The sequence below is a fragment of the Lonchura striata genome, chromosome 1 (genome assembly GCF_050655825.1).
Source record: "Lonchura striata isolate lonStrDom1 chromosome 1, ASM5065582v1, whole genome shotgun sequence".
NCBI classification, from domain to species: Eukaryota; Metazoa; Chordata; class Aves; order Passeriformes; family Estrildidae; genus Lonchura; species Lonchura striata.
This window is the reverse complement of record NC_140703.1, coordinates 52,221,346-52,236,163: the sequence shown is the minus strand read 5'-3', so window position 1 is coordinate 52,236,163 and position 14,818 is coordinate 52,221,346. Positions and strand designations below refer to the sequence as shown.

Genomic DNA, 14,818 nt, shown 5'->3' with positions numbered 1-14,818 from the left:
GGCGAGCGGCGCGGGAAGGGCGCGGGAAGCGGCGCGGGCAGCGGGAAGGGCGCGGGAAGCGGCGCCGCGGTCGCCGCGGTGATGACGTTAGCGCGGCGCGCTGAGGAAGGCGGAAGCGCGCGAGTGGTGCCGCCGCTGCCCCGGGTGCGTGGGGCAGAGCTCACGACTGGCCAGGCCCGGGCTGCTGCTCCCCAGCCCTCGCCGCTGCACAGTTACCGCTTGGGCAGCTGCCCGGTGCTTTCTGCAGCTCCGGGCATCGTGCCGGACGAACAGTATACCCTCTTCCCGAGCTGCCCCCAGGTGCTGCGGGGAAGGAAGGTGGTGGTGGCGACCCCGGGAGGGCAGCCCGGCTCTCGCTGGCCCGGGCTCCGAGCGCGGCGTCTGCTCTCCCTGCTGGTCTCTGAGCAGCGCCGTCTGTAAGTAGCAGCCGTGGTCTGTGCCAGGTGGGTGTAAAAGCCCGTGTGGCTGGTGGGTCAAGCAGCCTGGCAAGAGCAGTGCAGCTGCTGCTGAGAAGGCGAAAGCCAGCAAGGTCTGAAAGGAGCTTGTAGATAGGTCGGGTCCGGGCTCTCCTCCCAGGCACCCAGCTGTAGGATAAGGGGAAAAAGCCTCAAGATGCACCAGGGGAATGTAAGGTTGGACATTAGGTGGATTTTCTAAGCAGGATGATTAGGCATTGGAATGCGCTGCCAAGGGAGGTGGCGGAGTCACCATGGCTCGAAGGAAAGACTGAACGTGGCCCTGAGTACCATGGTGGAGTTGATGAGGGGATTGTACCTGTGAGTCAGAGGTTGGACACGGTGATCTCGGAGGTCTTTTCCAATCTGTGTGATTCTGTGATCAAGGTATTCCTTTATTGTTTTCTCTAGTATGTCGTCTTACACCTCTTATAGGGACCTGTGTGTGCCTTGTGGGCCTCGGGAGTTTTCAGTGTATGTGCTTTTGACAACGTGCATATCTTTATTTAAGTATAGCATCATACCAGTAAGCTAGATTCACGTAGGTGTTCCCACTGGTATTTAGGTTGTTGTAGTGAAAACGCTTGATAATGACTGTTCAGGAAGAGGGTACTCAGGCAGTAGCCCTCCAGAGCTTCTCAAAATGTTTTTCTTGGGTGAAAAAAAAAATGTTCATGTGATACTGAGAAGCATCGCTTGCTTAGTGGTCTAATGTAGTGGTTAGTTTTTCATAATAACACCTCATTAATTGTTTTGATTCTTGCAGTTGATTCTTCAGAAGGCTCATCTCAAAACATAGCTTAAAAAAGCTTTGCAAATAGTGGAAGAAAATGTCACATAAAAACTCTAAGGTAATCAAGAAAGTAAACATTTCTAGCTCCTTGGAATCTGAGGATATCAGCTTGGAAACCACAGTACCAACTGATGATGTTTCTTCCTCTGAAGAGAGAGAAGGTACTGTAAAAATCACTAAGCAGCTGATTGAACGGAAGGAGTTGCTCCATAATCTTCAGCTGCTTAAAATAGAATTATCGCAAAAAAACTTGATGATTGACAACTTGAAAGTTGAATATTTGACCAAGGTAAGTAGTCTTTCTCCTTTCATTATATAATCTTTTTTTGATTTTGCTACTTTTAGACTATGATAGAAACTTCTATTCTGAAAAGAATTTATTTGAATTGTATGGTGGAGATCTGCTTAGTTGTTTTGGGAGTTTTCTTGTGTTTTGTGTTCTTTCATAAGAAGAAGGGGAAACGAAGATATAGAAAGCTTCACAGACTTCAAGTCATTTTACTTATAAATAAGGGAAGATCTAATTGGTTTTACCTTTCCTAAACACATAGGAAAAACACCTGTTTTCTTCCAGAAATTAGGAATACTTTTGTCACTCACGTTAGTAGCATAACAGGGCTTTGAATCTGAACTTGTGTAGTACTAGGAAAGGTGATCTGAATACTCTTCAATGCTTTGTTAATCGAGATAGGGATAGACTATACCAACATGCAAAACAATAGATTTTGTTGTGTACAGCTTGCACAAAGATGCGTGAAATTAAGGGTGTAAAAACAATGTGGCATTGCTCATTTTTGCAACATATTATATGCTACCTGGTTTTTATTGGTTCTCTGCTCTGAGTTTAAGTCTAACTTGAAATTAGGTGAACAAATAGCTTTTTAGCTGAAAAAGACCCATTTAAGAGTGAAACCTTTTTTTTTATTTTTTTAAGTCCATATCATATTCTGAAGCCCTAATCTCTTTCGGGGTCTTGTTAGATAGCCATTATTGGATTGTCCACAGCATTGGGATCTTCATATTTTTATTTCAACTTGTTCTTTTTGTAAAAAAAAAATTAAAAATTAATATGGTAACTTATTTTGTTTTATACCCACTCACATTCTTTATATTTAGATTGAGGAGCTAGAGGAGAAGCTTAATGATGCAATCCATCAAAAGCAGCTGTTGTCTTTACGACTGGATAGTCAGTTGGCATTACAGCAAGAAGATGCCAGGTATGATGGAAGGAAAATTAAGAACTTAATTGTTAACAAATTAGTGAGTTAATTTGAACGTGTGTAAATAAATTATTAACAGAAACAGATAACTAATAGTTGCAGGAATAGGATTTCTTTTGCGGATTATATTAGTGTTTTTATTCTAAAAATTGAATTTACATATAAGTAAATTAAAATTCAATTCTCACTAGCTGAAGTTTGTGGGCTTGTTTTTTTTTTTTACCTAAATTCAAAATTAGTAGGAAGAGGTAGTAAAAGTGTTCTTAAAACCAATAAAGAGCAAAAGGACTAGTCAGAGGTGACAGAATATCCACCAATTTAAACAGAATTTTTAATAAATGCAGCATAGAAAGGGAAGGACTTGGGAAAGGTAAGCACATAATGTTTAGCTTTTCCCATTAGTACTTCCTATTTGTTAGAAATGCTTTCAGTTGGTGATGGAGGAACTCGCTTTCCATGTTGTTTTTCTGAAATATTTGGAGTTAACCTGAAAAAATAGACTGGCCCAGGATGTGACTGCTTCCAAGTCCTATTCTGTAGTGATGCTAGAACAGATTTAGGGATGTGGAGCCAGACCTGAAATGAGTTCCAGCAAAGTCTTTCAACTGTGAGAGCAGCTTACGGTCAGAAAAACGTTAGTCACTAGAGTGCAATCTTTTTATGCTGGGCATACTTGAGTTATCTAAGGAGTGCTCAGTAAAAAGGTACTGATGTTCAAACTGTTATTAATAGGCTTAAAAAATTAAACTACTTTTTCCAATCTTTTAATTAGTTTCCTTGGCAGTCTTTTACTTAACTTTTCATCCTCATGTAGTAGAATTTTACACACCATGTAGTGAGTCCTTGTGTGATTGTTTTGGTGACCTCAGACTTCCTGTTACCTGTACCCTGCCAGTGGGGTAGATGTTGCTTTGTAGTACTAGTTAATATTTTTTTATTCCTTTTTAAGTAATGCAGAAATGACTATGCTTTAAAGAGTGACTTGCATATGTTTTCAAGAGTTGCAGCTAAAAATAAAAAAAAAAGTAGGTTAGTTGTGTTTGATTTAAAGAAAATAAACACTTCTAAATGTCATGAACTCATGTGCAGTTTCTATTGCTGTATGAAACCTTAACACTGATGATAACAGTAGTATGTTGTTTTAAAGCTGGAAGTAAGGCTGCTTGTTCTGTTGTAGTAGTGGTTGATTTGTTGCTGTTTGTTTTTTTTAATAAAGGACTCTTAACTTTATATATTACAGTGGGTAGAAAATTAAGGGTTGGTATGATGGTGCCTGTGCTGAAACTTGGTAAGATCCAAGTTCAAGTAATGTACCAGCACTTCGGGGTTTGTGTGGAAATGCATTCTACTTTTTCATGTTTTTAACCTTTTAATTGGTATATTAAGTTTAGTTTGTAAATTCAAGTCGGCATATGTGGAGATTGTCTATTCTCAGATTCAGCTTTGTGTTGTCAATGACTATAAAGTTCCTGGCTTTTTATATATACTGTATCTGATATGACTGTTTAACCATAGTAGTATACAGTCTGCCACTAATTACCTAATCTTTGCAATTTTTTCCCCTCTACAAAATGAGCAGAACTCACTTCTTTGCCAGGGTATTGTGAAGCTTTGTCACTTGTGCTACTCATTACCTGATATCTTCTGTTTTCAAATCCGTCTTGAAGGAAACATCAGGCTCTAATGAAGCAAGAAATGGAAACCATTTTATTGAGACAGAAGCAACTGGAGGAAACAAATTATCAATTGAGAGAGAGGGCTGGAGATATCCGTCCTAGCTTGCGAGACTTGGAATTAACAGATGAATGCTATGAGAAGCTCAAGTCTCTTCCTGAAGATCAGCTTTCTATCCCTGAATATGTTTCAGTAAGTATTGGGTTTTGTACTGCTTTTAAGTATAATCTGTATCTTGGATCTGGCTGAGACAGAGTTCACATTCGTCATAGCAGTCTGAATCTTGCTGTGCTTCACACTGGTGGTTGAAACTGTTTTGGCTATTGCCTGACAGTGCTTGCACAACATCAAGACTTTCTGTTTTCCCCATTTTGCCTCCCCCTGCCTCAGCCAGCTATAAATGGTCATGAGATTGATAGGGGACACAGCTGAACAGATGACCCAAATTGGCCAGAGTAATATGCCATACCATAAAATGTCATACTCAGCAGCATAAATGGGAGGTAGAGGACAAAAGAGAAGGTGGGGGGCGGTGATGGCTTCCCAAGATGGTTATTACTCAGGGACTGGCTAGGTATCAGTTTCCCCAGTTTCTGGGAGGTGATGAATTCTTTTATTTTTTCGGGTTTTTTTTTACTTTTTAAGCTCATCTCTCTTTCCTTCAGTAATTGTTTCGAAAACTTGACACCCGAATTTTTTTGGTTTTGTTTTGTTCTTCTCACTTTCTCCTGCTCCCAGAGGAGGCAGCAAATGGGTGAGCAGCCATATAAGCTGCTGGCAGGCTCAACCCACCCCAAGCTGTAAATTATGGTGGGTTGTTTTTTTCATCTCCGACTAGAAATAAAGGACCTTCAGAGGCAGATGTATTCCTGGATCAGTCATAAGAGTATGACTGGGTTCCAGTAAAGAGTGGAACCTTTTAATCCCTGATTCTGATGTCTTGAAAGAGAGTAGAACTGCTGACGTATTTTAAGGAGGTTAAGCAGATGGGATGTCACAATTAAAATGTGAGCACACACTGATAATATGAAATACAGCAGACTGAAAAAAGGAATTTGAAACTTGGTTTGCCAGAACCACAAGCTGGGATTGCACTTGTAAACATCTCTTACTTTTCTCTTATGCTTTCCATATGTTCCTTTCCTGTTTGACTAAATGCAGGAGACAAAGTGTACCTCAAAGTATACTTTGAGATTTATTTTCTTGATTTAATATGTTTGTTATTTATGGCTTGTGGGATTATGGAGAGGCCACTGTGTGCTCTTGTTTGCAATAAAAAGCCTGCTGGACATGTCCAGAGCATCCCAGCTGACTTAGGAGAATGAAGAAGTTTTAGACATATAAACCTTAATTCATCAAAATATTAGCATTGTACTAATCTGTAGAGCTTGTTATTAAGCTCTACATTAACATGTTTTTAACATTAACAATGTTAGAAACCTTAGTACATTTGTTGAGGTATAAATGCTACATGAATGAATTCTCCAGATCAAAGTCATGCTTTACTGTGCTCTATATATGTACAGAGAAGTAAAAATTTTCACCCTTATCTAAAGGATGTTCTTGTGAGCATCTTTTAAAAAGCTGGGCTTTTGAAAGTGCTAGGAACATCATAAGGCTCTGTGGCATAAACAAGAACATATAGTTTGGGTACTGTTAGGTTCTCACCACCTAGCTGTCTGCTGTACCCACTGCCCTCTGCAAAAGTATTTGACGGGGTGTTGTTGATTCCTGTACCACCATGGTCGAAAAAAACCAGACTTTTAACAGAAACTGAAATTCCTGGCAGTGGTTCTGTTGAAATTGGTGTGCAGGAAGTTCAAGACTTGAGGAATTGACTGACAGTCAGTACAAAAGACTCTGCAGCCAGGCAGGATAGATACCAGGAGTTAGTAATCTTGTCAGCTGCTTTAAGTGAAGCTGTCACAGCACAATTTAGATTTAATTTGTGAGTAGAAAATGGCTGTCAAAAAGGTGTAAGGTAGGAGAGATGAGTAGCAACCACCTTCTACCTTTAACTTTCTGTTCTTTTACTCTTGTGTTCAACCAGTTAATGTTATTTTTATCTGAAAAAAACTCCTCTCTTCTTCACACATTATTTTTTATTTTGAAGAAGTAATTTTTAGACCTTTTCTTTTTCTGGATAAGGCATTCTAAAGATGTATTGTAGTAAAGTGCTATTTTCTGCTTTTTTTAACTTCTTCTAGCAGAAGATTAGTGTGAACCTAAAAGTATCAGTTAAGCTAGGTGGTTCATTATCATTACTTCAGGTTATGCAGCTGATACAGATGGTGGGAGCCCACAGAACTGTTTTGCACATCCTGTCTGTGCATCCATTTGGCTTCCAAGGGCTGGAGAAAGGAGTTTGAAGGAATGCTGTTTCCTGCTTTGCTTGCCTAAGGAGAAGTTGGGCATTTCTAGGCAGTTAAAATTTCTGACTCTACATCTGTGTACAGACTAATAATATAGCCCACTGATACTAGGATAAAATTTTCGTTGTTGAGAAAAGGTCCTGCTTAGACAACTTGAAGAGGAAAATTTCAGACTTTTTTTTTTTTTTCTATTTATCAGTTATAAAATACTGCCTTGCAATTCTCCAGGATGAAAGTAAACATGTATACAATGTTTAGACTTTATTTGACACCTGGTCTACTGGACAAAAAGCAGGAAGAACTTAAATGCAGATTTTGTGTATAGAGATACTGTAAATTTGAAACAAGCAAATGTGAGATGTTTTTCACTGTTCTTCCACAAAGGGGTGCAATAGTGACATGTTAGAACAAAGCTTAGGCAATGTTTAATGCAAATGATGACAACTGAAAAATTGTATTTTGCACATCTTTCTCTTAAAATCAAAGTTTGTTTTGAACTTATGTGTAAAAATTCAGATTTTTGTTTTGTTATTCCTGAGATGTTTTTAGAAACAGTATATGTGAAATTTGAAAGTACTTCAGGCTGTTAAATTGTTCAGCTGCCAAGCACCAGTTCAGTTTGTTCAGTAAAGTGAACCTCTTGTGAACTCTGTAAAAAATTTTCAGCAAATTTTTAAAAAATGGTTTCTGCAAGTTCTATTTTAACTGATTTTAATTGCCATGTCTTTTAAGTATATCATTTTGCTAACTGCAACTCAGTTGCTGTTTATTTAAGAAGGCAGTTAACTGATCCAGCTGCTTTCACAGAACATCAATTAATTTTTTCAAACTCTCCACCCACCCATTTTTACTTTTTTCTAATTGTACATAAAAAGTGGTGGGCACAGGCTAAGAGTTTTTTAAAAACTGCCTAGAAAGTGGTAACTGTTTATAGCACACCAATATAAATTTGTGATTTTTAAGATATGGATTTTTTTTCTAAAATCCCTTTTAGAGTAGGTTTTGTTTCTGCTGTATTGAATTGGCAAGAGGCAGTTTGTGCTTTGGCTTCTGGGTTACATGAACATTTATTGGCTATCAAACCAGCTAAATAGCAGCAACAGTTGAACTGCTAGAACCTCATCTGCTGCATTCATTTGCACTTTCTTAATACCGTGCAATGATCTTTTCTTGGGAAGGCTGTGTAAATACATTTATCCTTGATACCTGTATCTCATGTAATCTTGGTTTCTACTGGGAAATATGTTTTAAGGTTGTTGTGTTTTGAGAAATAATTATGGTTGATAACATAAGTTTCCTAGGGATATTGCAGTAAAAATAAAAGAATTTCATGGTAAAGCAGGTGTGGTTTTAAAAAAAACACAATGCTTTAAATGGTTATCAATTAGTGATAATCAAGGTTATTTTTTTCTTAAGAAATGGCCAGTTGAATCATCAAATGCTACAGTTAAAAATACTAATCTTTCAGTCATGTTGTATGCTTGCCTTATTGTATGAAGCATACTACACCTGTGTTTACATTGCAAATTTCTATGGCTTCTGTGTTTTTAGAATTGTATGCTGTCAATTATATAAAATGTACCTGGAACTTTCCTTTGTCTTCTGCTGTTTATAGGTAGCAAAACAGAGATCTGTCTTCCTTCTGCATGGAAGTGCAGTACAGCTTGCTCTTGAATGCTTATTTAATCTGTGCTTTCTTGTCTGTATTTCTTCTTTAATCATATATCAAAGAAAGCATTAGGGATGGAGAGCACGCAATAGCTTTTGCATGAAAACAGTGCCTACTTATTTATTCTTTTCACACACACCCCCAAATGTAACATTTTAAGGTATCAAGTTAATCTGGGAATAATAGCTTCTGTGTACGTGTATGTGGGTGTATATCAAAAAAGCTATTTCTTCTTTGTTTTGTCTCTTTTTTTTTTCTTTTTTAACGCTGGCTTTGTGATTTTACTACTGTATTTTCTAGTCTTTTTTCTTGATCAGAGGAAAAGTTCTGAAAAAGTTTTATGGATGTGAGACTTACTTGCCTGGGACAATGCCTATAACTAGCATGGGGGAAGAAAGAGGAAAATGTGTTACAGATTTTAATTTTTTTTAATCCTGTTAGAAGGTTGGAATATTTTTGGTGTTTATTTAACAGAGTCAAGTCTTTCAGAGCCTTAGTTTCCTGATGAGTTGAATCCCTATACCAGCACATTACTGCTGGAGGTGTGTGTAGAGGGGGTGTCATGGTTCTCCCTTGTTATGTGCTGTTTCTGCTCCCTGTGATTGCACTTGCATTTTTCTTGGTGCAAATTCAGCACACTGAGCTTGCAGAAAACAAGACAAATCTCCATTTCTACACACCCCATAAAAATTTATATTGTCTTGGGGAAAGTTAGCAAGTTAAGTTGGTTATTATTAAATAGGTTTGGTTTTGTTTTGGTTTTTTTTTTTGTTTTTTTTTTTTTTGTTTTGTTGTTTTTTTGTTTTTTTTTTCTTTTTGCACTGTTAATCAAATAGGCTCTAGGTTTGGCACAATGAAGTGCATGGGGACATGTGTCAATTAGCAACAGTGTTTTTTTGATTGATCAGCCTGAGTGTAAGCTGCCTTAGCTGTACAACAATATAATCTTTACCTTTATGTTGTGCCCTAGAAGTAATTTAGTAAGTTATTGTAATAAAATATTGAGCTGATGTGGTTTTAGGTTCGTAGTTTTGCAGTTGCAACTTTAAATATCTGTCTTGTTCTTCTAGGTCCGGTTTTATGAAGTAGTCCATTCCTTAAGAAGAGAGCTAAGTGATCTACAGATGAAAAAGGAGAGTCTGACAGAAGAACTAAGTGGGTGCAGATCCCAGCTGAAGTGTCTGACAGAGGTCTGTGCTCCTTAGTTATCTCAGTTCCGAAACTGTGAATACATATATTGTGAAAATCTCATTCTCCAAATCATTATTCATGTGTAAGATAGAAAAGTTTTTTTGCTGTATAAAAATTACTGTAAGGAGGAGAGGGGAGGGAGGGAGGGAGGGAGGGAGGAAAAGAGGAAATAAGCTATATGCATCCTTGTGTAACAGCTAACTTCATGCTGTGGCTACCATGCAAGATTTGCTAATGAGACAGTTCAGGGTAGTCTCTTACCAGCTGTGCTCTGCTTTCGGAGAGCAAGATTTCAAGGTGGGGATGCTGGACAGGGGATCTGGACACCATGATGTTTCAGTATATAGTCTTTGAGATGGTGATGTTTTGCTAGTAGTTTGCTTCACCTTTTGTTTTAATGTTATAAAAATGTATTTTTTAAAGTTCTTTGGAGTTGCATCTTCTCTTATCTTTTTCAATTCTTTGTATTTTAATTTTCCTATTTGTTTCTATACTAAAAAAAAAAAAAAGATAATTTGATTTCAAGTAAGGTATAAACACCAGAAGTAGAGAAACAAATTATATGAATATTTTAAGTTTTTATTTTTAAAGAGCTAAGGAATTGAATCAGTATAAGGAGCACGTTTTTTCTAATGTATTTGTCAATATTTATATTATTCTTGGAATGTATATAGGTAGGGTAATTTGTATTTTAATGTAGTTCTACATAAATCTGAGTTGGGACAACAGTTTCAGGTACTCAAAGTATATTTATCCAGGTCATGGCTAGTAGAGACTTAAATGACACTGTCATTTTAATATTTCTGAGAATATGTTTTAGTTATTGCCTTTTTTCCCCTGTGAAATTCGCTTACAGAATAATCAAGTGTAAGGAGAATTTTTTCTTTATATAAGTTTATCTTGTGAAATTCATGTACTTTCATTTCTCATTATGATTGAGTTAGAGAAAATAGTCAATAAAATTTATACATTTATGTGCTTCAGCATTATTCTGTGTCACCATCTCTGGTCATAACTGAGATTAAATTAATCCTGTTAAATTTTGTCTTGCATAAGCATTTTCCTTCACTGTACATTTAGTGTGCTTTGATTTAATAAAATTTTACAGGAGGATTTCAGCCTTTGAGATTTGACTGACATCCATTACTTCTGCTGAAGCAAATTAACAAGATAGTTGATAACAATTATTAAAATTGTTTTCTTGGGACATTCACCTTTGATACAGACTTCTAATTTTGTTCTTTTTGCACCACATGGTGGCAGTATCCACCTTTCCCACTGCTGTATTTCTCAAAGTTCGAAGTGCACTGTGCTTTTCTTTAACGGAGAGGTTTAAGAGTCTCTGTTCTGATTCTGGCAAGTTCAAGTTTTACCTTGTGACTTGCTGAGTGTCACGACAACAAGGTACCTCAGAAAATGAGGTAAGAGAAGCATCATCAGGATGTAAGAGTACTTTAGAATCTCTAATGTGCTTTGTGCACAGGAGCTGACATACCTATACATCTCTTGCAGTTTATGAAAAAGTGATTTCAAGGTGTACTGCTGGGGTAACTTTTTTGAGCTCTTCACTAAGGTCAAGCTTTTTTGCAAGGAATTTTGTCAGTAAAAATTAAAGTTTTGTTCAGAGCCTTACCTAAGCTCTTGCACTTTTACTGGATTTTTTTTTCTTTTTTTTTATTCCATGGTTCTTGTTTTTCAGGTACATGGAATATAGTTGCTGAAGTATCTTGCCTGTTATTTAATAATTTATACAGTGCAAATCTTTCTTCTGGGTTTCCATACAGTATTCCATAAATTTTAAGTTTTCTCTAATCATTGGAATATTCCTGTTCTTTGTGTAATTTATCACAAAAGTCTGTTCTGAATTTAAAACTTATTTAGGAAACTAGTAATACAGAAGTTTGAAATCCAAAAAACAACTATCTTCTGTGATGACTGTGTTTTTTCTTTTGTGAGAATAATCTACTTCCTACAGCAAGAATTCCTTCTTTTTTCTACTCTTTGGAGATAATTAAGGCTCTTCTTTATGAGTTTCAACACATGTTTCTTCCTTCTTTTTGGGACATAGAAAGGAACAAAAAAATATGCTTAGGCCAAATCTTGGGGGAGGACGATTATGTTGCCTTTTCTGGTTTGTGGCTGGCAGACTAGGTTTGAGCAAGTTTTATACATTCACCTTGAATAAAGAAATAAAAAATATGAGACAGTTTGTTCTAAACTCATAGGAAAGATTATCTAACCAATCAAGAATTTAAAAAGTTTGAAGGAAAATTTGAACTTAATAGTTTAATCAGCTTTAGAAAAATTTAAGTGTGAAATGAATTCATCATATAAGATGACCATGCTGATTCTATAACTTTTTAAACTTTGCTTGATGTGCTGCTTCTCTTAGCCCTTAAAGGCTGCTGAATCTGTAACACCGATTCAGTAGGGTAGAGAGCTGTTTCTGACAACAGCTAGCCGAAAATGGCTTGTGAAGACTGATTTCTAGCACCAGAACATGGCCTGATAAAAGATATTTGTCCTACTGCTTTCTTTTTTAAAGTGATCAGTGTAAGTGGTTGTGCTGTACAACTAAATTAGTGGTTCTCTGCACACAATTGTTGCATCTGTGATTTAGATCAGTTCCTCTGGCTTCAGGTAGAGCAGCCACAGCCTGGGGAGAGGTGGAGGAACTGGTGAAAGCCGTGTTCTTGTATTGCTGACTGACTTGTTACTAAATGTAGGGCACAGGCTTGTTTTAGTCCTCCTTTTTCAGTCCTGCTCAGTACTTCAAGTATAAATAATGTTGGCACCACCAGCTTTGGAGGTAAAGATAGAGGAGGAAGTCCAACTATAGTGGTGTATTAGCAGGAGCTTCCCAGAAATAAAACCAGCTTCTGATGTGTGCATTCCCATGCTGAACATCAGTTTACTATTTTCAGAGTTGTTTGTTTCCAAAGTGGTTAGAACCTTCCCTCAAACAGATGTAATTTACTACTAGTGGCTTTCTCTCAAGGCTGGGAGAGTGTCTGGGAAGGAAATCTTGCTTTCCTTTGTACCTCCGGAAGATTAAGTATTGCTTTCTTCTTCTGGTTGGGAGTTTCTTGGCAATGTTTTCCTGGAATTTGGTATTGATACAGTTTTATCAGTTTTCCCTTTTCCTTAGTTATTTTTTATATAAAGTTGCCTTTGGGTTTGCCATAAAATTTATAGCATGTGAGTATCTAAAAGTTGTGGTTATCCTAAAAACGAGGCTGGTTATGTGTAGGACAAAGATCTTTTCTAAGACTTCATCTCTGAATCAGGATTAGTAGCTGTCAGGTTTTGCTAGACATAATAACAATTTTCTCTGTGATAATGTTTTACAGCTGGAGGGAAAACATATCTATAGTCTTCAAAGAATAAACTAAGCTTTTGTACTCAAAGGATCACTTGGCACTAGATGTGTCTGAACATTAGAAAACTGAGGCTGTTGTTGCTACTCCAAAAGTACTGGGATCCCTAAGGTTTCTCTTAAAGCTTGTGTATCTGTAAAGACTGCAGTCTAGAACTCTTCCCCAGCCCCTTGACTGACACCACTTCTTTCAAGCAGTGCCTTGATCGTTTAGTCTTCACAACTCTCTTGAGACAGATGAGGTCTTGTTCTTAGGCATGTATTTCACTTTTTTTTTTTTTTTTTTTTGGTACTGTTAATATTGTTCAGGAGAACATCTGCAAAGATGATGCTCCACCTGTAACTGAAAGCTTGAGGCAGCAGTTTAATATTTCCAAGACTTAAGGAAATTTCATATCTGTGAAAGTTTCCTTTTCTGTCCAATACATTTCTACTCTTTCAATACAGAGCTATGGCTCGCATTGACTGCTGACTGTGTTTCAGAAGTACAAGATGTCTTCATTATACTGCTCTGTAATGATCTCAAGGATCCTTTTCACCTGAGAATATTTCACTAAAATTCTAGTAAGATCTGATCCAGAGAAATAAACATTTCATTCCTCCACTTCCTTTTGCTACAGAAGAACTTATTCCAAAGCTTTTCATATCTTTCTTGCAGAGTTTCTCTACTTTGGAGTAGCCTAATATTTTTGTTTATAATTTTTTGTGGTAAATAGTGACCTGTCTACAGTCAGATTGCGAATTTCCCATCTATAAGCAGAGTACCAATTTTATAGCAAGTTACTAAAGAGATATCTTATTTATCCAATTATGTATAGCTTCTTCATGACATTTGGGCAGTTGCATTCCAATAAATAATGTATTTACCAGTAGTCTTTGAATGAAGAGTATATAAACAATTGAAACAAAATGTCATCTTTACAAAGAAGCAGTACCTCATCCAAATAACAGGAGGGAATTGTTTTCACATCACAATAGTACAGTAGCTTTACATTTCTCTAGGGCCTTTAGGATATGAAGAAAGTGCTGGCTTTGGTAAGTGATTCTTCCAAGATGCAGATCTTTGAAAAAAATGCTTTTTAAAAGCAGATTCACTTTCTTTTACAGGCTTATCTGTAAATGGTGTAAAGAAGTCATGCTGCTTCTGCTTGATTGGCTGATTAATCTATTCCCTGCATTTCTGTTTATCTTCTTATCTCCAAAGGCTTTTTGAAACATCATCTAATCCTTATCATGTATTATGTGTCACTAACTTAGTTCAGAAAGTATGTCACCTGGATTTTGCACTTGAAATTCAGATAGGTGTTTATTTCAGTGACTGTAAACTGCTGCTCATTGCAGAGTGAGGATAGCAGTGAAGATTAATATAATTAAACTGAGGTTTGCCATTAGATCTTTAGTTTCTCTATCAGTTTGGGGTTTTAAGTGGTGCAGATCAGGCAAGCTGAGGATCTTCTTGCTTGACACATCATCTGTGGATAGTTTTTGTAAACCAAACAAAAGCACTTCTTTGCTGACTCATGCCCTGTAAAACCCACCTGTACTGGTTAATACTAGGTTTCTTAGTCAGCTCTGTCAAGAATTTCTGTAGGCAGTGGTTGCCTATCTGTCTCAAACAGGACATGTTTGGTTTTTCATTTGTTTTAACTATATCATTGGTCTGAGTTTCTGCTCTCTGCAGAAGCAAAAATTATTAAGAGGCTGAAGAAAAACCATGAGGTTTTTGGAGTTTTATGGCAATCACATTCAGTATAAGAAAGTTCTGTTTGTCCTTTAATATTTTGAGGTTAGTGGGCTTACTTAAGCTAATATTATTTATTGGTATTATTTCCAGTACCTAATTTCTGTCCTTGAAAGAGCTCTGTGTCTTGATTTTTCTAAAAGCCCCTTTTTTGCTGCCGCAGGACAAAGCTATTCATCAAGATGTTCAAGCTATCTTCTGAAGATAAATGGAAAAGATAAAGCTGTTCCATTGCAGGGATCTTAAAATCAATTCAACATATATGGACATTGTTAGAAATGAAATTAACTTCATCACATGCAAAGCAAAGCTTCTTCTGCCTAAGCA

The 14,818-nt window shown here is 37.0% G+C and overlaps 1 protein-coding gene across 19 annotated transcripts in view; it reads left to right on the top strand.

Annotated features, from left to right (window-relative positions):
* Positions 1-14,818, top strand: part of PIBF1 (progesterone immunomodulatory binding factor 1) — a 106,641-nt gene that overhangs the window by 179 nt on the left and 91,644 nt on the right. For 8 of the 19 annotated variants that reach the window (XR_014958835.1, XR_014958827.1, XM_021548017.4 and 5 more), the window contains exons 1-5: positions 103-443; positions 1,222-1,537; positions 2,365-2,465; positions 4,136-4,334; positions 9,254-9,373. Coding sequence is in view for 17 of the 19 variants with exons in the window: in XM_021548017.4 (XP_021403692.2) it covers positions 1,286-1,537; positions 2,365-2,465; positions 4,136-4,334; positions 9,254-9,373 (672 nt within the window). In the remaining 2 variants the exon portion in view is untranslated. Of the gene's footprint in view, positions 1-102; positions 843-1,221; positions 1,538-2,364; positions 2,466-4,135; positions 4,335-9,253; positions 9,374-9,524; positions 9,714-14,818 lie in introns of those variants that run through there. The other 11 variants (XM_085594100.1, XM_021548013.4, XM_085594090.1 and 8 more) reach the window with 5 other exon arrangements.